General features: G+C 49.0%; 1 protein-coding gene and 1 long non-coding RNA gene across 7 annotated transcripts in view; one reads left to right on the top strand and one right to left on the bottom strand.

Annotated features, from left to right (window-relative positions):
- Positions 1 to 22,182, bottom strand: part of Ap2a2 (adaptor related protein complex 2 subunit alpha 2) — a 73,489-nt gene that overhangs the window by 11,306 nt on the left and 40,001 nt on the right. For 3 of the 5 annotated variants that reach the window (NM_001438429.1, NM_001438428.1, XM_087593672.1), the window contains 11 exon segments: positions 1 to 232; positions 466 to 563; positions 1,010 to 1,192; positions 5,575 to 5,712; positions 7,058 to 7,226; positions 8,335 to 8,482; positions 9,889 to 9,997; positions 14,607 to 14,708; positions 17,088 to 17,217; positions 20,344 to 20,537; positions 21,717 to 21,859. In NM_001438429.1, coding sequence (NP_001425358.1) covers positions 1 to 232; positions 466 to 563; positions 1,010 to 1,192; positions 5,575 to 5,712; positions 7,058 to 7,226; positions 8,335 to 8,482; positions 9,889 to 9,997; positions 14,607 to 14,708; positions 17,088 to 17,217; positions 20,344 to 20,537; positions 21,717 to 21,767 — 1,554 coding nt within the window. In that variant the 5' untranslated portion in view covers positions 21,768 to 21,859. 5 annotated transcript variants of the gene reach the window in all.
- On the top strand, positions 6,167 to 9,761 carry LOC120097363 (uncharacterized). 2 transcript variants are annotated; one of them, XR_015652720.1, is made up of 2 exons: positions 6,167 to 7,247; positions 9,357 to 9,761. It is a non-coding gene; the product is annotated as an uncharacterized LOC120097363 (long non-coding RNA). The 2 variants fall into 2 exon arrangements; XR_015652722.1 differs by lacking the exon at positions 6,167 to 7,247 and adding an exon at positions 8,482 to 9,190.

Below are 22,182 nucleotides of genomic sequence, written 5' to 3'. Positions count from 1 at the left end.
CAGGATATCAGTGCTGGCAACAGTACTCAGTCGCAGGTACTCCACAGCCCGCTGCTGCAGCTCCACATCTGCGTTCTTCAGTTGGCTGTCACTGCGCAGCACGTCCTGAATGGTAGCCTTTACCTCTGGAAAGAGGTTCACGAACTTGATGTAGGTGGACAGCAGGAGTGCCCGAGTGGGGACGCTGCACAAGTGGAACTTGGAGTGGAGCAGGTTGAACTGGATCAGAGGGCTTAAGAGGGGCAGAGAGCACAGATGGGGAGTCACACTATCTCATCTGTCCCATGTGCTGCCTTGCGCTCAGCCTGCACCTCTCACGGGGACCGTATGTAAAGCAGTGCCTCCTTGAGGACACACTGCCAGCTCCCAGTGTAGGGGACTCCGCCTCCCTCAGGCTGCCAAAGCAGTGTGGAGAGTGGGGCAGTCCAGTGCAGTACATACCCCTGGTTCCCTGGGGTCTTTTACCTGGATCGTGGGTCTCCCGCTATCAAGTTTCCAAACTCGCCCAGGATGTAGCCGCCCACTTTGACCAAGTTCTCATGACATGCTGGAGCCTGCAATGCCTGCAAAAGGGGGAACATCAGGAGCTGGGCCACAGCTGACACAAAGTGAAGCCACAGCAAAGGCAGCTGGGCCTTCCTTACAAGGTGTCTTTTATGTCAGTGAGAGCCTCCCCTAAAGCCTTGGCAGACACTGGCTTCCTACAGCTTGCTGCAGTGCCAACAGCAAACGGGCCCAGCAGCAAGGTCCATGGCTGTCCCTAGAGTCTCCTGAGATAAAGCAGACGTGACTTCCCTTATGCACAGGACAGCGAGTAGGCCACTAACAGCCCAATTGCCTCAGCCCTAGTATGGTTTTGAAGATTAAACTGAGAGGAACCTACAGCTTGGTGGAGGGCATTAGTGCAAAAAAGGGCAGAACTGCAGGGGGTGAGGCAACCACACCCGAGACCCGTCTGTTCCCTCAAGGCACCTGTCCCCCGTGACAGTCCCACCCTCCCCCACCATACCTCAAACACCGTCTTGGCAGCATAACCCTGCACATCATCGCGATTGATGACAATCTGGATGACGCGGTACCACACCTCTTCGCTCACATAGTCGCCTGCAATGCGGATGAGGTTGAGGATGGTGTCCACATACCAAGTGTAGTCCACTGCATACTTCTCAGCAAGGATGGCCACCTTCAGCACCTGCGGGGAAGACAGGGCCCTCAGGCAGATGCTACGCAGGACATAGAGAACGGGTTGCCACACAAGCCCATGCCAGGCTGCAGAAAGACCTAAAGTTTAGGGTAAACAGGAGGCTTTCAGAAGCCACAGCCCAGAGTGAGAGACACAGACTCCGGAGAGAAAAGCTTCAGGCACACAGGAGTACTGCAACTGAGCACAGCAGCTGCACCTGAGACAAGAAGCTGACACTCCAGACATCTGCCGAGGCCGGCCACACCCCAGTCCTGCACCACCTTACCTCCCTGACTCCATGACACTTAGAGTACGGTGGTTTGAATGAGCCCATGTATGGTCTCCATAAGCTCTTATGTTTGAACATTTGGTCTCCACTTAAACTGTTTGGGAAAGCCCTGGAGTGGGTGTGGCCTTGTTGGAGGAGGGGCATTGCTTCTGGTGGGCTTTGAAGTTTTAAAAGCCGATGCCAGGTCCAGTCTGCCCACAACTTGCAGGTCATGTGAGCTCTCCGTGACTATCCCTGCCTGCCACCACACTCTCCCCCATGATGCTCATGGACTAATCCTTTCAAACTGTAGGCAAGCGTCCAATTAAATGCATGGGCACTAAAAGCAATAATTAATAAGCAGAGCCTCTTGAAGCTTAAAAGCTTCTATATAGAAAGGGCACCATCAATTACCAGCAAAGTAAGCCTACAGAATGGAAATGTGTGTGTCTAAAATATCTAAATGACAACAACACACACACACACACACACACACACACACACACACACACGCACACGCACACACGCACAACCCAATTTAAAAATAGGGGGAAAAAGTTCTCAAAAGAGGATTACAAACGGTTGAGAGATACCTGAAGAAGCGTCTTTAGCCACCCAGGAAACGAAAATTAGAAGTACTTTGAGATTTAATCTACCTCAGTCACAGTGTCACAGTGTCACAATCAATAAAACAAAGGGCAGCTCAGCTCGCAAGGACTCAGGGAAAGGGGACCACTTATTCAGGCTGACAAGGTACAAACTTATGCTGCCACTAAGGAAATCAATGTGGCAATTCCTCAGAACCTCAAGAAACCAGAAATAAGTAGTTCTACCTCAGGATCCAGTTATGCAACCTAGGCATAGTGGTGTAAACCTTGAATTCCGGCTCTCAGGAGGCACACAGTAGGTCTCTGTGCGTTTGAGGACAGCCTGGTTTACATCAAGTTTCAGGACAGCCATGGCTACCCAGAGAAGGTGCATCTCAAAAAAAGAAAAAGGTCGAGCTATACCACCCTTGAGTACATAGCCAAAGGATCCTATGTCCTACTACTAAAGATACAAGCTCATTCGTGTCCACTGCAGCTCTGTTCAGAATAGCCTGGAATTGGGAACAACCTAGATGCCCATCAACTGATGAATGCATAAAGAAAAGGTGGTACATTTATACACAATGGAGTATTATTCAGCTGGTAAAAAAAAAATGAAACTATGAATTTATGGGTAAATGGATGGAGCTAGAAAAAAAAAATCATCCTGAGTCAAGTAACCCAGACCCCAAAAGAAACCCAGGCTCTCACTTGTATGCGGACGTTAGTTTTAAGCCTTCAGCATGCAACAGGCAGGCCACAATCCACATACTGGCAGAGGTTGGCACTGAATCACACCAAAGGACCAGGGAGAGGCAGGGGTCCACGGAAAGGAAAGAGTATAGTGTTTGAAGAGATACAGAGGACAATGAAGTAGGGCTAATTAAACAGGACAGGGGTGGAAGGAAGGGTACAGGAAGAAATAGGGGGAGGGACAACTAACACTAAAGGGCATTTGAGAAAGCATACTGAAATATAACTGTAGACACTTGTGAAAATACTACATATAAAAGGAATCTAAATGAAGTCCCCAAGTAACAGAGGAGACAGTACTCCAACTAGACATCCTGTGCCATCAAGTGCCAGAAATGGGTTACATCCTGTTGAGCCGTTGGCCAAAGGGAAGCCCCCAAATATCTACTGGTTGCTCTCTACAACTGACGGTAAGGCCCTACTGCTGAAGACAACGTCCACACATCTCCTCCAACACAGAGAAGTCGAGCTGATACCTAACTAGAAGCTTCAGTCCTGCTGACTCAAGAGGGCACTGCAGGAGAGAAAAGATGGTGAGAGCCAGAGGATCCGGAGTTTGTCTCCCAGGAATGTCAGAAGCTGCCCCATCACATCTCACCAAGACCACCCAAATGTGAGCTGAACAAGGCTGGCACTAAAGACATAACAAACAGGACAAGAAAAGCCCGCAAGGTCTCAACCCTACACAAAGAACTATAGGCAACTGAGGAAAACTGGAAATGGGGGAGGCAACCTCCCCAGGAGGAGCTGGGAGTGGGAGAGGCAGTCCTCCCCAGGAGGAGCTGGGAGTGGGAGAGGCAGTCCTCCCCGGGAGGAGCTGGGAGTGGGAGAGGCAGTCCTCCCCGGGAGGAGCTGGGAGTGGGAGAGGCAGTCCTCCCCGGGAGGAGCTGGGAGTGGGAGAGGCAGTCCTCCCCGGGAGGAGCTGGGAGTGGGAGAGGCAGTCCTCCCCAGGAGGAGCTGGGAGTGGGAGAGGCAGTCCTCCCCAGGAGGAGCACACCAATCTGCTGTTCAGTGCAGAAGGGGCAGCCCTGAAAACATACAAGCAACATGATATGGACTTAACAGGATTTATTTAGAAAGGTTATGGATCTATATACACATATAAATGCATTAGCAATTAATAAAAAAAAGAGGCGGTTAATTTGAAGAATGGGGAGGGGTATGTGGGCAGGCTGAGGAGGAAAGGAAAAAATGTAATTATAAACTCAAAAATAAAAGATAAAAAAGGTGGAAAAAAACAAAACATACTTGGATAAGTAGGGAGGTGGGAAGGGTCTGGGAGGAACAGGAGTGGGAGAAAACATGAACAAATTCTATCATGTGGGGGAAAAAGTTGATTTCAATAGAAAAGAAAAAGGGTTAGAGGGCAAACCAACACACTGCACTGACAGATGCCACTGCCACCTCTGCTGAAAACACCAAGAGCAATCCAGTGAGGGTGAGCCTGGCCAAAGCTACAAGCCACATGTCCAGCCACATCTCAAACAAGGCCAACCCTTCCCCACACACAATGCCCCTGTGCCCACACTGCCTGCCTCAGCCAAACCTTGACTTTTCTAATGTTCCAAGTGTTAGAAGCGTGAATTCCAGAGCAGCGCAGTAGGTGGAGGTGACTTTGAAGGAGGGGATCAGTGGAGAGCCTGCTGTCACTGGAAAGGAGACCCTGAAGGGGGCTGTGGACTGTGGTCTCACTTGGACTCTGCCTCCTGGACACAGGGTGAGCAGTCTGCTTCACCATTTGTTCCCTGCTATTGTCACATGCAATGTATCTGGCCACACAGGCACAATCTTGAGTCAGAAACTCTAAAACTGTAATCTTTTAAAATCATCTCAAGGAGAACAGCAAGATGGTTCAGCAGGGGACAATGTTTGCTGCCTCGTCTGATGACCTTAGTCCCCGGAACCCATGTAGGAGGAAAAATAAGTCCACACACATGCCAGAAGCCATACACTGCACACAAATATAGACTAGAACAACAAAACAAAAAACTCCAGGATTTCGTTAGGTAGCCAGGGCCCCGCACTCAGCACCTGCTATGAGTGAGGCAGCAGCTTTCAATCCCATGTGGCCCCTCCTTCTAGCCCTAGTCAATAGCTCAGCTAGTTACCACCTCCAAGAAGCCTTCCTGACCTCTAATTATCTCAGGCCTTTCCTGGAGCAAGACATGGTCATGAAACAACTCAATGTGTGCGCCTAGCCCTTAGCCCTTCCCCATCAGACCCTTGCTGCAGGGCCTGTGAAGCAATCCAGCCAGTGCCACACTGCCTGTCACTCTAGGTCCAGAGACACCATCGAGAGACCAGTGTTATACCAGGTGAGGCAAGCCAGAGCCTCTCGTCTGTGGTCATGCACTTGCCTCCTTCCTCCCTAAGACACAATGGTTTCATGTAAGCAATTTGCTGGACTACAACAATGGTTAGGTGTGCATGACACTCAGACTGACCAGAGTCCGCTCGAAACCAACACTGCTCAGTGCTGATGACAGCTTAAACATTAACCTCTAATATGCCAGATGACACCAAGAAAACCTAACCAGCAGCATCTTCATGTTCAAAATATAAGAGTATCTTGGAGAATGAATATTAGCTCATTGCCTGGCACAGATGGCCACACCCTGCACTGCCAGATGTCTACACTGGAAGGCTAGACAAGAAAGCTGATGCCACGGAATCTTTTATCTAGTGTCTACAGACACTCATGCAAGCCTGCCAGGCACTGAAAACCACCCAGCAACCACCCACCAGAATGCAGCTTTAACAGCCCCTCAGGTTATAGGACTCACAATTTCCTCCCGGATGGAGTAGTCAGCTGTTTCTAGGTAGCTCAGCATCTCAGCCACAATCTGCTGGGCGTTGCTTCGGTCGCACATGGCGTAGAGCAGGTCCACTGCCCGCTGCCGCACACTCACATCTCGTTCCGTCTGAGAAAAAAGACAGTCAGGACTCCTACGAAGCACAGGTCGGTGGACAGTGGCTAACCACTGCTATATGCGTCCATGAGTCTAGCATCTGTTTGTTCCATAGGAGCTGTGTTGGGGAACCCCACAGCACTGTCCCCATCAGGCAGGGTGCTGCTCTATCCCCAGACCCCTTACTGGGCCCCCTCACTATCTATATATGGGACCCAACAGCTTAGGCCACTTGGAACCCACACACAACACATTGTCCTGTCCCCTCATGCTTTAGTCCAATCAGAGCAAACCAGTTCTAGCTCTGTTTGTCCACTCTCCCTCCTCCCTAACCAGCTCTTCTGAGGACCACACTCAGGCCTAATGAACAGGTCACTAAGGCCTCCATTGTGTGGGCACAGGCCAGCACCTTCCGAGTTGCCTGGGAGCTGGTTCTAAGGCAGGTTCTTGAGCCCCTCTCCAGGAGGCATAGGAGAGACACCACACACAGTGCTTGAGAAGCATGGAGCCGCTATCTGCAGCCCCTACAGTGGTGAACACTGCAGGGCCCCAGTGCAGGACAGAGGGCACCTGACATAGGTGTGCTTAAGATGAGAGGTTTAGGATAAGAGTTGTGATGGAAGAGAGCAACTGGAGCAGACACCCAACCAGGACTAGGAAGAACACAGCCTCCTTCAAGAAAGACACCAAAATGCCTGTTGATTTACACAAAAATACAGACCAGGGCCAGACCTGCTTCACTACAGCCTAAAACTCACCAAATGAAGGGTCTTACAAGTATGGTTCACTAATGAACTAACGTGTAACATGTAAGCTAACAGGCAGGCACAGTGGGCAGTGTGTGCCATACCAGAGGAACACGCTAGCAGGGTCACTCTCACACTCGGGAGGAGGTAAGAGAACAGGTAACCTCTGCTTTAAATTCCGGAATTCTAATCCTTAAAAGAATCTAAAATCCTTGACAAGGAATTTTGTTTTGTAAGAGGTGAACAGTCCTGGAGACAAAACAAAATATTTCATCTTTCTGTCAAAGAAAACTTTGTTTACTGAACTACACTATGTGGACTCCATCCAAGCAGATGTCACATGAAATCATCCCGTGGGATGGGCTCAGCTGTCAGGGACGCTCAGCTGAAGGAGCTCAGCCGGAGCTCTTCCCAGGTGCTAAGCCTGAGAACAGCAGTGCTGCACTGCAGGAAGATGGACAGCTTTCTCACCCAACTGCCGCGTTCACCCCAAATGCCAGCAAGTCACAGGACCCAGACTATAGGACTCAAACAGCGTGAAGGGATTTATCTTGAGGTGACGCAGGCACCTCCTAGCCTTCTGGCCTCCACATGATCAACAAGGAACACACCTTCAAGGCATTGATGACAGTCTCGATGTGGGTCTTGACAGCCTCGTGAGAGAACTCAGAGCTGGCCAGTGTGCACATGCTCTCCAGAGCCAGGTAGCGCAGGTTTGTCTCCCGATGCTGCAGGAACTGGCCCAGCTGGTTGCAGGCACGGACCAGGAGGTTGGGCTCACTGCAAGGAGCAGAGGACATGGTAAGGAGGGGCTCAGGAAGGGCTGTGAGCTACAAAAGAGGACAAGGTAAGGACGGATGCAGGGAGGAGAGGCACGATGAGGAGAAGGTAGTAGGGTGGTGAGGAGGAGGGAGAGCAGGAGGTGCTGGAGGAGGCGGTACATAAGGACAGAAGTAGTGAGACAGGTCCAGGAAGGAAAAGACTCAGTAAAGGGTACATGCAGTGAGGACGCGCAGTGAGGAGGTGGGACAGTAAGAAGTGCAGCGTGAAGTGACACAGGAAGAGGTGCTGTAAAGAGGGGCGCAGTGAGGAGCAGCTGCAGTGAAGAAGGGGTGACTCTAATGTATCTGCAGGATCTCCTCTACTCCACAGTAGACTCTGGAAAGCTCTGGTAGGCTAAGCCTTCACTTTCTTATTGTGTCAAGGAAAGTGAATTGGGTAGCAGCCAGCCTGGAGCAAGGCTGTGTAGGAAACTGGACCAGGCTAGGGCAAACAGTAGTGACAAGGGCTATGAATGTGGAACACAGGCTAAACCATCGAAATTCCAGTAAGCTCTCCCTCACACCACAAGTTTCGTTTTTAACAGTTCATTATCAACCCTGCTCTAGTTTGACAGACTGCTTTTGTCACAGCAACATATATCTAAATGATGTAGCAAAAACAGCTGGTTCCAAAAAGGCAAGAGTTCTGTCGGCTTCACCCTGCTCCTGAGCCTCGTGCCTCTGGCAGAGAGCCAGAGAGCAGTGCCATAGGCACACATAAGGGCACACTGCCTGTGACCCACCCAGAAGCTGGGAGTCATCACTATCATTGTCCTAGGAGACCCTAGAATACTGGCGTATTGCCTCTCTGAGCACAAGTCACGCAGGTATCCCTTCCCCTCAGAGAAGCCTCTTGGAATACTCAGAAGCAAGAGGCAGCTCTAGGGAAGATGCCATAGCCATAAAAGTATCTAGTGGCAATGTCCTGGGGCCAGAGTGCACATGAGCTCAAGAAGCGAGAGGAGCACAGACCAAGGCTAGAGAACAGGCCACCTTTCAGCAACAGACACCTAGTGCCAGCCTCTGCCTGCTGTCTCTGAGAGGGATGTGCTGCTAATGGGGCTCACCTGTCATGGTGGATGATGAGGCTGATGGCCTCAAACAGCACAGCGTTCTTGGCATTTGAATGCTGGACTTTCTTGGACTTGGGGGGCTCCTGGGCCTTATTCAGGATGGTCTCCAAGCACTCAGTCAGGCGGCCACGCACCGCAGGGTCTTCTGGGCAAGACACAACTGTTGGCTGGGCTCCTAGGTACTCATCCCACCAGCCCGACCCACACCTGGGCAATAGGCTGCCAATGAACTGCTCGTCCTGTGGGTGCCTTTGACAATTATTCCTAGCTGCAGATATGACTGGGCGCATTTGTACATTGTCATGGGATAGCTCCCTGTTCCAGTGTCTTAAACACGAAGCAGGATGGAGCAGCCATGGTAACTACACATTCCACTTAGAATGTGTTAGTCATAAAACCCAAGAATTATGGGCAAAACATCAAAGAGCTTAGAGACAAGGAGGCTTGGTTCTCCCTTATCACCCCCAGAAACAGAGAAAACATAGAGCAATGTAGAGAGAAAGAAAATTTTTAATTTGGTTCAAAGCAAAAGGAAAAGACGATGAGCAAAAAACTAAAGCCAGCCATGGTGGTACACACCTGTATCAAAGCCCTTAGGAGGCAGAGGCAGGAGGATAGGAGTTACTATACAGTAAGTTCAAGGCCAGACTGAGGTATGTAAGACCCTGTCTCATTAAAAACAAAACAAGGGCCAGTGAGACGGTTCAGTGGATAAAGGAAGGCATAGCCATCAAGCATAATGACCCGAGATCAATCCTCAGAAACTACACATGGAAGGAAAGAACCAACTCCCACACGATGCCCTCTGACCTCCACATGCATGCTGTGTGTGCACACACACACGGGAAAGGTAAAAGCTATTAAAACAAAACCCAGTTACAGTGGTGGGAGCCCGCTATCCCAGCACTTGGGATGGTGAGGCAGGAGGGTTATAGTGAATTCCAGGACAGTCTAGGCTGTACAATAAGAAACTATTGTAAATAAATAAATTTATTTACTTATTTTTTTTAAAACAGAGGAGGAGGAGGACAGAACAGAACCAAGACACCCAGTGAACTTTGTGTGTGATCTTCAAGTAGCTGCATGTGGACATAAGTGCATGTGTGCATGTGTGAGAGACAGGTCAGCCTTGGGTGCCATTCCTCAGGAGCCGCCCACACCCACATTTCTGAGAGTGTCTCTGACTGGGACAGGAGACTTGTAGTAGCTTACACTGGACCCTCCGTGTCTGCCTCTCTGTACTGGAGAATTCATCACTATGCCTGGGTTTTCATGTTGGTGCTTTAGATTGAACTCAGGTCCTTAAGTCCACCATGCCAACATATCACTAACTTGACCTCTCTCTGAAACACCTCCTAATAAATCTTTAAACATAATAGACAAAAACTAACCAACTACAGAAATAAATTCTCACTTATGAAGAATCTCGGGTGAACTGAATCTGTGACCATGGAGTAGGTGCTCAGGGAGCACGGAGGAAGCGGGTATGGGACTATCACTTGTGGGAGGTGCTGCAAGAACACCTAGAAGGACTGCGGGGAACATTACCTGGGGGTGGGTAGCACTGCAGCAGTCTCAGAAGTTTGACTGACAGCCAAGGAGCCGGGACAAAGTAGTAAGTATAATCCTGAAGATCTGTTGACGCGGACGTCACAATCTGTAAGACAGGTGAGTAAGAGGCTGTCCTCAGAGGACTCCACAGGGACCCACAGAAGATCACACTGGCTCCCTGGGCCGTACCATGAAAACAATTATTTTTAGTATTAGGTATATCCAATACTGTTTCCTGTCTCCCCTCGAAGAGAAGCTGGCATGGCCACATCAGCTCACACTAAAAGGGACTATGCATGCCCTTCAGGGACATATCCAAATGCTGCCAGCAAGGGCTATGGTGCCCTGAGGAAGAGACGACCAAGGCTGCTTCTAAGCAACAGACACACAGCAACCATCCCTTAGTACTAGACACTGACATCTAAAGAAGGAATCAATCTTTTCCTCATGAGCTGGAAAACAAACGTTCTGACCTACACCCCAAAGGCCCGGCCAAGCCATGCTGAGTAAGTGGAGCCAGGCAGCTCTGCCCCACTTACAACCTCTACCTCCTAATCCAATATGGCCCCAGGCTAGCTATGGCCACAGCTGCTAAGCTGTCTCATCAGCACACAGCCCTGCGTCTTCTTCACCTCTTTTAGTTTAGTTCTATTTTTTGAGACAGGATTCTCTGTGCTACAGTTCCAGCTGTCCTGGAACTCACTCTGTAGACCTGACTAGCTTCAATCTCACAGAGATCCACCTGCCTCTATCTCCCAAGTGCTAGAATTAAAGGCCTGTCTCACCATGCCTGGCAGCTTGTGTCTTATCAGAGGGACTCAGGATTGCTCCCTCCCTAAATGTGTACCTCTGTAAACCCCCAGCCATAAGTGAGCACATTCTAGAAAGCTCATCCTGATGAGACTAGCCTGGACTCAGGTTGTAGACATCCCTGCCACAGGCAGCAGAGTCAGAAGAGAACTAGACAGAGTAAGTGGACAGCAAGCAGCCAAGCCAGGCAAAAACAAGGTCCACATCCTCTCTGGGAAATGCAGAGGCAGGCCCAAATGATGTGTCTTTCCTGTGTGTGCTTTCCAGCTATACCATGCTCAGAGAGAAACCTGCAGCTTCAAATGCACTTATTTACAAGAAAAAGGCAAGGGAGACTCTAAATGTTTATGGAGAAAGACAACAAGAAGGCATAAACAGAAACAAAGTAGGACAGCACAATAAAGTCCAAGAAAATAAAAAGTGAAAACTTTGCAGGTCTTAGTGCAGTCGATAGCACGCATCTCAGATAGAGTGGGCACTAGGGGCCTAGACACAGGCCTGGGTTCAATCCCAACACTGCCTCCCAGGGAGGAAAGGCAACAAAAAAAGTGGGCCTTGCCACGTGTGCAGATGATGAGTGCATGGTGGATGAACAATGGAAAGATGCCCAACTTCATCACTAGGAAAATGCAGATCAAGATTGCAGGACCCCCCTACACCTGTGAGGAAAACCAGCAACAAAATCAAGCCTGCCTGCACACTAGCATGGCGGTGCACACCTATAATCCTGATACTTGGGAAGCGGAAGAGGATCTCAACTCCAGCCTAGGGTACAGAGCAAAACCTTGTCTCAAAAAAAGGGAGGCTGGATGGGTGGGCAAAATGCCCCACAAGCCTAACAACCGAGATCAACCCCTGGAACCCATGTAGAGATGGGAGGAGCTCAAGAGATGGTTCAGTGTTCAAGAGCTGTGCTGCTCTTCTAGAAGCCTCAAGCCCAGCTCCAGGCAGCTCACAACTATCTGTAATTCCAGGGACGCTGATGCCTCTCCTCTATGCTGAGATGTACATACACACATGCTGGCAGACACATAGGTAAAATAAAAATAAGTCCTTTTAAAAAAAATGGAAGAGAACCAACTGCTAAAGTTGTTGTCTGGCCTCCGTGGGTCATGATATACCCAGTGAGACACTGGTAAAGATGTGGAAAAAGCAGATCCTTTGTGTACTGTTGACGGAAATGTAAATAGCAAGGGTGCTGTGCAAACAGTATGTCAGTTCCTTTACAAAAATAAAATTAGCATCTAATCCAGCAATTCTACTCCCAAAAGACAAAGAGGCATCTAAAGGAGACATTTACATAGCCACATTTTCAACAGCACCATCCATAACAACCAAAATATGGAAGTAGCCCAAGGCTGAGGAGTTAGCAAAATACATATGAGACAATTATTCATCTCTCAGAGCTGAAGAGATAGATGGTTTAGTGATTAAAAAGACATACTGCTATTCCAGAGGACCTGAGTTCAGTTCCCATCACCCAAGTTTGGTGGCTCATAACTGCCTATAATTATGGCTACTAGGGACCCATCTCTCTCTCTGGCCTCTATGAGCATGTGTACATATAAATGTGTGTATGTGTGTGTGTACGCGCACACGTGCGCACACACACACACACACACACACGAGTAGTAATAAATAAATCTTAATAAAGATTATTTAGCCCTAGGAGGAAAGATACTGAGAAGTCTAAGAACACGGGTGGACCCTAAAGGCATTAATTATGCCAGATGAAATCATGCTATGTGACTGTGCTTGTATAAGGTAGTCAGTGCTGTCAGAGTCAGAGGCACTCAGGTAGAAGGTGCCAGGGGTTGGTGCGGGACAGGTGGGACATCATCAGTGTTTGATGAGGACAGTTTCAGGTTTACAAGCTATAAAAGAGCCAGAGAAAAGGCTCAAGGGGTAAATGTGCCTATAGTTAAGCCTAATGACCTGAGTTTAAATTCATGGACACCTACAAGCTGATCTCTGACTTCCTCATGTATGCATGGATAAATACATACTAAAAAACAAAGTTGTAGCTACAGTCACAACTTACGGACCTACTTACCACCAATGAACTATACATTTTAAAAAGTAATAAATCTTAAATTATATGTAATCCACAACACAAAAATTTTTTTATTTCTGAGACAGGGTCTTACTATGTATACAGCCCTGGCTGGCCTTGAACTCATAGAATTCCACCTGCCTCTACCTCCCAAATTCTGAAATTAAAGCAGGTGCCACCAAACCTGGCCAAAAAAAAAAAAAAAAAAAAAAAAAAAAAAAAGGTTGTTTTTCATTTAGAGGAATAGGATAACAATATAACAGTTAAAGTCCAAATGGTAGGCGCATTACGGAGGTCAGCAGTGGAGTGCTTACCCACCACATAGGAAGTGAAGATTCAATTCCCTGCACCTCAAGAAAAGTAAAAATTTTAAGCAGTCACTGAGAATAGCATTTTAAACATAGACAGAGCTGCTGGTCTAAAGAAGACGACCTTTAAATTGGTACTGTATCTTAAAAATCTTAAATTTTACAAAGCTACAAAAGCCTTCAGAGTCACCTTGTTTGCAAAGGACCTTGGGGATAGAGAACAGAGACACAGCTGACTTGTGTGAGACCACAAGACTGGCAAAACTTCAGAGAACAGTGAGGGAGAGCAGGAGAGGGTTCTCCAGTCTGGTCCAGTGTTGGCTCCTCACATCCGAACAGTGCCAGTTGTGCCACTTAGACGTGGCCTCAGAGCAGCTGGCTTCATAGCAAGATTTAGCAATGCTAACCCAGAGGCTCAGCAACTTAAGTCTCTGACCAGAAGACTCCGCAAAACAGTGATGGCCAGCACTGGGAATACACCATGGAGGAAGGACTGTCAGTTGAAGGCCAGTCTGGGCTACACAGTGAAAGTCTGTCTCAAAGCAGCAAGAAAGCCAAATAGCATGTCCACCAACTACACAGAGATCAGGGAAGGCCATTACACCCACTACCTTTGAGGAACAGCAAAGGGTAAGTGCTGGCAAAGTGTCTGTTCCAATCGAATGCAGCCAACAGTGCCAATCCATACGAATGCTTCCCAGGCTCAACGGATCACCAGGCCACATCACAATGACACCGAAGTCCAAGAGGCCAACTCACCCAGGCAAGACCAGAGCAGGGCCACACTGCTGCAGGTGTAACAGCAACTGCTGTGGAAGCCACTGAAAATCCTACAGCCTAAGCCATGCCAGCCCACTGCTACCAACATTTCACACACATGTAGCCTATGAGACACCCTGGGCCGCTCAGAGCCAGTCACTGATGATTGTCTGCGAGGAGGAAGAAACAAAAGGCTTGAGAGGACAGGGATGACTACACTGCATCCCTTCGGGAGAGCAACTTTTCTGCAGGATCAGAAAGGCAGCAACAGCTACTCCAAACAAAAGTCAAGGGTCCACACACACAAAATAAACACGACACAGAGACGCTAACAAAATCCAAGGCACAAAGCCAGGCCAGTCCTAGCTGCAGTGAAGGTGAGTGGGGAGCACACCAGCTAGGAGAAGGGACAAGGGTACACTTGGCAGTGTCAACTGCCCCTCAGTGAGTACACTGGATAGGGCAGGGTGCTTCTCAACTAACAGAGAAACATGTCAAGGACTGACAACGGCAAATTTTAATTTTATTGAGTTAATTAATGGTGCCAGATCCCATTACAGGTGGTTGTGAGCCACCATGTGGGTGCTGGGAATTGAACTCAGGACCTCTGGAAGAGCAGCCAGTGCTCTTAACCTGAGTCATCTCTCCAGCCCCAGGCAGGAACAATTTTTATTCTGGAATTTACAGTGTGGGCCAAATATCCTACATTCTAAATGTAAAGTAATAATTCAGCCAATCAATGAAAATCAAACCCACCTTGCTGTCTCCCCCCACCATGGACTTACTCTGCTCAGTCGAGAGACAGCTAGAGAGACAGAGGTCTTGAACTCCTCAGGATTCTTCTGGGCCAGTGTGGTGATGAGGCTAGTTGCGGCAGTCACTACACCCTGAAAGACAGGCATCACAGATGACAGTGCGTATAAAGTGCACCCTATGGGACATGGCCACCTGGTCCCCAGGCCTGCCCTGACCGACCCATGAGGTTTGCAAAACCAAGGTAGGACATACTGGTTCTTCCTGGGTCTAGCTTGTCTCTCGAAACTAGTCCAGCTTGGCCTAGATATTTGCAGGTGAAGCAGGCAGCAACTGGGAAGTTTGGGGGCCTTATTTTCTGTCTGTCACCTATACCACTGTCCCCATCTACTCTATGTGCCTTTAATCACTGTGCCCACTACAGAGGGAGACAGAACTTTCACAGTCCTCCTGTGTCTTAACTTGGATGGGACCCAAGGCTGGAGCCTGCTTCCCTGCATTGTCTCCACCGACTGCCTGGGCTCAGACAGGAGCAGCTCACACAGCAGTGCAGCATGGCCGGCCTCCACAAGCCTACCATGCTTGGCCTACCACCGTCATAGGATAACAAATAGCTGTTTCCAGTTCATGCCTCCTGTAAGAATTTGGTTGAGTAAAGGAATCTCTAGCCTGGCAGTATGGCACATCTGGTAATCGCAGTATTTTAGAGGAAGAAGCAGAAATGTTATTTCAAGGCTTGCCCTAGCTATATGGCAAGATGCTGGTTCAAAACCAAATGTAAGTTCCATAAGGTTAGGATAGGAGTCAGGAGCTGCTGTATTCCTGACATTTGGAATAGGCCAAATCCACAAGAACACAGCTACTCAAGTTATGTGCAAATACATACTTGTTGGCCACTGACTTAGCATCCCTTCAAACTATGGTTTGCTCATCTTCTGTGGTCTCACAGGAAGCAAGCTATGGTACACAGTACATGGATTCAGGTGTCCCCAGGTGGACATGGGGCAACTCTGGCCTTTTGTTCCCTCTCCAAATCTCTTCCCCAGATAGCAGCTTAGTCCTCAAAGCTCTAGGCCATCTGCTCCACCTAACCCCTGTTATGACCCATCAGGGCTGGGTCCTTCCTCCACCTATGGCTCTGTATATGTATGTGTATATCCCTCTACCTATGGCTTCTGTGTATTCCTGATCTCACCCCCAGGTCGTTGGCCCACCAAGCTCACTTATAAGCAAACATCTGACATTTTAAGAGTCCCTAAGCATGAGGCTAGGAGAGTAGTGTCTCAGGCCTTCTACACTGGCAAAGCTGGACATGGGTTTGAAGCAGCTAAAAGGAGACCATGCTGGGCTACTAAGGAAAGCCTGTGAGTCTGAACACGATGCCCTTACCTTTCCTACTTTGAGTTAAGTTTCTGTCATGAGCCAAGATGCAAGCAAAATAATGTAATGTGAAAACCAAAAGCAACTAAGAAACTGGGGTCATAGCATCCAAAGAAAGGCAGTGTCCTGGCACCAAAGACCCAGCCTTGCTATCTGGAAATGATCTGAAGCCACAGCAAGATGACTGACACACCACCAGAGGAGCTGAACACAAAGCACTGCTCAATGCTTCTCACAGCTGGTTCACCTGCACATTGGTGTGACACCTGACTCTTAGAGCCTCTGAAAACCTGGTTTAAGTCTGGCACAGTATGGCTCTGAGAATCTTAATCTCTTTGAACTGTGGTTTATTTTTTTTTCCAGCTATAAAACTGGGAAATTCTAACTAGTTACAATTTAAAAAGTCTATCAATGGTGAACTAGCATTTATCTGATATAGCTGATGGCCTCCAGTAACATCCTCTGACTTAAACTTCAGGGTCTTCGTGCTCAGGGACCACTCACAAAGCAGCATTACTGGCTCCCATCCAGGGCCTTCCACCTTCTCTGCACTCCCTTCAAGAGCTGCTCTAACTATCTCAACAAGCACAAGAAGTCACAACACAGGAATGGCTTGAACGGCTGCCACTCCACACTAAAATGTCCAATGCAAGCCCCAGGTACTGTTGCCTAAATGAGCATCTAACAATCTTTAACCTTCACAGCAGATCTTCCCAGGGGTGGGAGTAAATCTCTAACATACTTGCCTGACCCCAGCCAGGTCACCAGATTCACTTGTTCAACAGTCTAAGGAGCAGAGGTCACGGCTCACAGCTGCTTCCCGCCCATCTGAGCAGTCGTGCTCACCAAATCAGACCTTCCAGTCTTCTATAAAATGGGTAATTCAGTAAGACTGGCACACTGGAATTTAGCCAAGAGGTGGGACACACCCCTCGTAGCACACACAAGCAGTATATAGGGGGCACAGGCACTGAGTGAGAGTCTCCCTGCTACATGGACTCTCGGGGCTTAATCTGCAGAGGGGACAGTGCATCACCTTCACATTCTGAGACTCTTAATGGACCGCCTTACAGTGCTCTTCTGAAAGGCTACTGAAAGGGTGATTAAGAATGGAACGAAACTCAGACACTTACCAAGTGCTGGTCATTGAGGAGGTGTACCACACGGGATGTCCAGTCGCCCATAGGAACTAGGTCAGGTGACGTCCTGTACAGGCGCAACAAGCACAGGGCTGCGCTCTGCTTCACACTGTCCATGGTATCTCTAGAAAACAGACATCGACAGTCACTCAGGAGAGCGGCTGGTGACTTCTCAAGGTACCACAAACTAAGCCAAGGGGGATGGAGCTGTGCGAGGACCACATGAAGTTCACCAGGAGACCAGTGGGTAGGAAGGCCTACACGGCTCAACACGCTAGGCCTGCATAGGTCACTCTGAAAGACACATTTCAGGCACGACACCAACCTACAGGCAAAAGCCTGCACTATTTGCACTCTGGCTTCCAAAGGCATCAAATTTTCATCCCCATTTTGTAAATTCTCATATACAAAACGGACTGTAGAGGCCAGTCATGTCAATGATGATGTTCTCTGGATCACAGGACTACTCCAACCCCACCCCGTTCGTTACAGCAGGGTCAGACTGGAGGCCTGACCTGACGCACGAGTGGTTTCTTCTCTTGCCTTTCTTTTGTTTTGGATTTTGGTGCTCTCATCACGTATCATACACTCACCTCAAAGCCATTCTCCTGTCCCACCTCTTGAATGCTAAGATTTCAAGTGTAAGTCACAATGCCCAAATCTAACTACAGTCTTTTTAAAAAGCCCGTTGTGTCCTGGCCCAGCCTGCAACTTCACATCAACACCTACATGCAGCAGCTGCACTCCCTCCCTTCACACACACACACACACACACACACACCCCTCACATGCGTGCTGCCTTCCAGCCAGAGTGTGCATGCGAGGGCCTGAGGCAGCACTGGTGTCAGGAGGTGCTGTCCTCTCTCTTCTCCTTCCAAGGCCACCCAGAGGCCCAAAGAATAAAGTTGTAAATGGATGCAGACAACAAACAGGTAGACAGCTGTTTTCTGCTGTTGAAGACAGAGGAGCTCTGGGGCTCCCCTCCACCCTACCAGACCCTGCCAAGAAGTAGGAAAGAGGCCAGGTATGATGACACATGTCTTTAATCTTAGCACTCAGGGGACAGAGGCAGAATGATCTCCGTGTGAGTCCGGGGGCAAATGGGACGACAGACTGAGACCCTGTCCCAAAAACAGTCAAAGAAACAAACAGTGGAGGAAAAAAACAGGTTGATCAAAAGATGTTAGTTGGAGGAGGCCGTCCTTCCCATGGGAACCAGTTGGAAAGCCAGGCATAGTGGCGTATGCCCTAATCCCAGAAGTTAGGAGGCAGAGGCAGGCGATCTGTGTGACTCTAAGGCCACCATGAACTTCACAGTTCTAGGGACAGTCAAAGCTCCATAGTGAAACCTTGTGTCAGGAGGGGATTGGGGGTTGTGGAGAACCAGCTGGAATCCCCAAGGCATTAAGATGGGAACTATAGCTGTGGTAATAAGAAACAGAAGGGCCTGTTGACCAGGATGCTGAACCAGGAGGCCATCTCCTCTTGTTTCCAGACTGATGTTAACAGGCAACTCAGAGAAAAGGAGCAAACAATTGCTAGCCCAGCGGCAAGGACAAACAGCACCCTCATAAACCCACAGGGCCCAGAGCAGCTCCCAGCTGTCAAAGGTATTCTTTCTGATCCTGATCCTCTACTGAGAAAGGCACCAATGTAACTACCCTCTCCAGCCTCACATCCTAATTCTGACAAGACTACTCCACCATCTACAGCCACTGGCCCCCATCTCAGGAGCCACACTGACCAGCACCTTACAACCGTGATGCTCAGACACCACTCACAGAATCACCTGTGCTCAGTTGAGTCCCATCACTTGCTTACAGGGTGCCATGGTAAGCTTTGCCCATGAACTATCCCTACAGCCCAACATGTTCTAACTGGGAGACACCACCTGTCTCCTGCTAAAGAACCTTTACTCAGCGTTGGGCCTTGTGGTCACTCTCATGTACCCTTGTGTATCTCAGGAAATATTCCTGTTCCTCCGATGTTTTTCAAGGATCACCCTGTCTGTACTTGCTCCATTAGACCAGCCCTGTGGCAGTGCCAGAAGGCAGCAATGTAACAAAGACATCTGAGCCAGGATCCCTGATGGGGCATAGCAGGCAACACTCAGGTGCCCAGCCACAAGACTTCACAGTGACTGCTGGGGAAGATGGCCAGGGAGGCCTTGCTAGCAGCTCACACTTGCATCCTGCCCAACTTCCTTCCTCTCTGGTCTGAACTCTAGCCCTTCCTCTACCCCAACCAACAGCCACTGTGATCTCCTACCTCAAATACCCAGTATTCTCCATGATTTCTGCTGACAGTCTACAATCATAAGCCTTTGAATTTCCCATTGCCACTCAGCTCTGCAATGCTTCTCTTCATCAATATCCTGTGCCCCACATCCACATTTCTGAACCTGTTTCCACCGGACAGTTCTCCCGAGCCTGGTTCCTCTACCTGCCTGTGCTTCACATTGCTCAAGATTGAGGTGCCAGGGCTGGCTTAAAGCTCCTGTACCACAGCACAGCGACAGAGACTGAAGTGTTCTCTGCTTTGTGCCTGTGCCATGCAGAGGACACTTGTAGCATTTTTGGCCTCTGCCTACTAGAGGACAGGGGTAGGCACTCCACTATGAAAATGGTAAACTCACTAAGTCTTTGTTCCATGTCAGCCCCACCCAGGCCCCCAGAAAGCTGACTGGGTAGAGAATGTAGGCTAGCTCTGACCTACCTATATTCCAGCTTCACAGTAACAGAGGGCTGCAGCCATTGCTCCCAGTTCACTAACAACTGTCCTATCCTGTCTCCTGGACCATGATGAACGTAGCCACTATGTCTGTAGACTGACTACACAACAGCATAAGCACATGACCCAGCTGGCCCTGCCTCTGCCAATCCCGAGGCCTGAAACAGCCCAGGGCTGCTCCGAACTCTTCCAGAATGACTCTCAACACCACTGGTCAGCTTTCCAAATGAACTGAGGAGAGAGATGATGTAGAATCCTCAATACACAAAGGCTTGTCCTTTGCTCCACTGCTTCTGCGCAGGGATTAGACTCGGAGTTATACCAAACAACATTGTTTCTTTCTCCCTGTAGTCCTTTCTAGACTGGCAGGCTAAGGGTTTTCTTCTATGATTAGTGATCTTACGGAGAGAATCTATGACTCTGAGCTCTATAGTAGGGCTTCCTGGCACCCCTCGTTATACACAGTGGACTGTGTTTAGAAGAAGCACGTGCTGCCCACGTATAGCTCCCAGATACATACCCTGCCACCAGGATCTTGGGGATCTCTCCAGCGAAGGCCTCTGCCATCTCACGGCTACCCACATTGGCGATGCAGTGCAGGGCCAGACCCATAAATGTAGGATTGCGGCTGGCCAGGTCATTCTTGATGGCATTGTTAATCAACCGGATCAGTTCACTATTTGAATTCACCAATACAGAGATGAAAAGGTAGCCCTGTATTTCCAGAAAGCAGAGACAAAAAGCGTATGACAAGATGGCTAACATACAGTGTACAGAGAAGCAAGCCAGGAAAGCCTCTGGTACCATTTCAATGAGTGCCACAGAGACTCACCCCTTAAGACAGCCCCTGTTTGGACAGTGTACCAGTGAACACCACTTTTGTACCACCCAGCCCTGATGCACTAAATGCACTGATGCACTAAAATATGTACAAAGTCAGAGGCATAAGGAAACCAGACCACTCAGTCCTTCCCCAAATCTCATTTCCTTCTTGGTAGCTCACACATCTGTGTTCAGATACCACACCGTCTTCATGTCAGGATGGGAGAGGGCTGTCACAGCCAGAACCAAGCCTGGCACCACGCGACCTGTCCGAAAGCCTAGCTTACTGCTATCCACTCCTCACTACCTGTTCAGTCTCATATCCCCATTCTATCACTTACAAGGTGAGGATGTGGAGCCTGAAAATAGAAAGGGCTAATTTTCTTAACAAAAAACCCTAAGATAATTGGCTTATTTTTTAATTTCTGTGAGTTAATTTTTTTTCTTTTTTTCGGAGCTGGGGACTGAACCCAGGGCCTTGTGCTTGCTAGGCAAGTGCTCTACCACTGAGCTAAATCCCCAACCCCTGTGAGTTAAATTTTTAACCAAAAGAGAAATCTGTTATTAATACACAAACAGCCTTACTATAATAGAATGCAGACAGAGCTGAAACTCCAAACCTAAGCAAGTCTGAGCAGCCTGCAGAGAGAGACCGCACCTTCTCTGGCTTTATTGCTTGCCCCTGTGGGCACAGATCCTTTTTCAAGTGGTCATGCAAAAGGCCATGGAGTAAAGTCACTGCTGACATGGTACTCACTAACATGGCCCTGTGACAAGAAGGCACCGAGGCTGTAGGCAACAGACACAGGTGTGTGAGCACAGAGACTCTACCTGCCTAAGCCAGCAGAAAGCATCAGTGGAAAGAAGGCCACCCCATCAAAGTCTATCCTGGGCACAACTGGTCCTTAGAAGCAAAGAAGTATGTTAGGATGGCCGTGGCTACAAGAAACCAGCGCCAGCCAGTAACACAGGCCAGATGCACAGATGGTTGGTACCCAATATGGGACAGAGAGAAGAAGGAGTCTGCAAACTGCACACGGGCACATGGCCCTGCCCCTCAACCATACTCACGATCTGCTTTTCCGTGTATCTGTTTGAGCTCAGAAGATTCACAGCTTCCATGTGTCCGAAGTCAATGTCATGACCAAGGAGAAAGATGAAGAGTAACTTGCAGACATACTTCTTCTTACTGTAGCCATCAAGAGCCTTGTCACCTGCAGAAAGGTCAATGAAAGGTTTACATCTAATCTAGGTGAGGAAGGTAGAGACCTGGTTAGCACAGTAACAGACTGTAGTAAAAGTCTCAAAGAAGGCGCAGGCCTCCATCCAGACATGCAGCTACACACACAGGGAGAGCAGCTATTGCACTTGGTAAGTGTGGCACACACCACCATCCAGAATACATGGCAGTCAGTGCTCTGTAGCCAAAGAGACCTGCTAATGCATGCATGCCTGCCTGCCTGCCTGCCTGCCTGCCTGCCTGCCTGCCTGCCTGCCTGCCTGCCTGCGGGGCCCTCACCTCTCAAGCTGCTTTGGC

Source organism: Rattus norvegicus, chromosome 1, assembly GCF_021556685.1.
Source record: "Rattus norvegicus strain SHRSP/BbbUtx chromosome 1, alternate assembly SHRSP_T2T, whole genome shotgun sequence".
In the NCBI taxonomy this organism is placed as follows: domain Eukaryota; kingdom Metazoa; phylum Chordata; class Mammalia; order Rodentia; family Muridae; genus Rattus; species Rattus norvegicus.
This window is presented reverse-complemented; position numbering and strand designations above follow the sequence as displayed.